A 1,182-nucleotide genomic window follows, 5' to 3' on the forward strand; every position below is an offset into this window, starting at 1 on the left:
GTATTAAGTTACGTTTACTTTAAACGCTGGAAAATTTCGATCTTAAACGATTCGAAAATTAAATTAATATATTTTTATTTTGTTATATAGTTTCATATATTAGTTTCTTGAAAATAGTTTCATCAAAATTCAAATAAAAGAATTCTTAAGCTTGATAGCTAACTCGCAAATAAAATTAACATTTTATATGTTATTTATTTTTAACAAATTTAAAATTTAAGTAAAAGCTATTTTGTGCTTTATGGCTTATTTGTTAAAATAAGATTTCATACCATTTAATACAATTTTTAAAATATGTTACAAAATTGCGGGTAGAAAGGGTAAGTCCGTTGTCGTTGTTTCCATGCTCTTATTCTTCTTCCCGTTCCCTTTCCAGTTTTCTTCTACGTTTTTTCTGTGTTCATTTTGCTTTCTTTTGCATTTTTTCTTGGTACAAAGTTGCCGCTTTATTGTTTCGATTTAAGTTACTTTGTATGCTGTCAACGTTGGGTAAGATGGTTATATAGCGAGTGTTGGCACGGGGAGGGGAGTTGAAATGGGGCGCAGGAGGTGCCGGGAATGGGGATTCAGGGAAGGTCCTCTCGGGGTTCGGGTTTGGGTCTGTGGGTCTGTGGGTGGCCAATTCTTTGCACCGACCGACGAATGCCCGCATCGAAATCGCTTGGGAGCCGCTTTGGGTTTCATTGTTGCCTGGTTTTATTTCATGGCAGGGAAATTGGGGAAAGGGGATGGACCTGAGGCTCTGAGGCTTGTACTTTGATTTGTCGGCCCCACAATTTTGTTTCGGCCCGGCATCGAGTTTTATGCTCGTTTAATGGCTGCGAATTTACTCGCTTTATGCGTCTTCGATAAGCATTTATTAGCGCCATGAAAATAGGGGGAGGACATCCATTCGTTGGGTTGGGGTGGTGTGATTTTGCAGCGTGGGTAATGGTTACAGTATTGGCTCACTTTTTACTGGGTGGCCGATGGGGCGTATGATTTATTTTTATGTTATTCATTTATTTTTTATGCTTTGTCTCTCGCCAATTCACTGTTTTCGTTTGGGGGCTTTGTGGATTCATCTTTGGGGTATTCCGCAAATCCTAAGGAACATATGCTGACAGTTTTTTCCTCTGGGAAATGTCTTTGAAAATATTTTAGCGCATTAGGCAAGACATTTTTTGCAAAAGTTAGGGTGTT

The 1,182-nt window shown here is 38.5% G+C and overlaps 1 protein-coding gene across 1 annotated transcript; it reads right to left on the reverse strand.

Annotated features, from left to right (window-relative positions):
• Window positions 1–479: 479 nt before the first annotated feature.
• LOC108150182 lies at window positions 480–869 on the reverse strand. The gene is given in 4 exon segments (XM_017278172.2): window positions 480–517; window positions 520–727; window positions 730–791; window positions 794–869. Coding segments are annotated over 4 exon segments (384 nt in total).
• Between the last annotated feature and the right edge of the window lie 313 nt (window positions 870–1,182).

Source organism: Drosophila elegans, unplaced genomic scaffold (genome assembly GCF_018152505.1).
Source record: "Drosophila elegans isolate 14027-0461.03 unplaced genomic scaffold, ASM1815250v1 contig_208, whole genome shotgun sequence".
NCBI lineage: Eukaryota > Metazoa > Arthropoda > Insecta > Diptera > Drosophilidae > Drosophila > Drosophila elegans.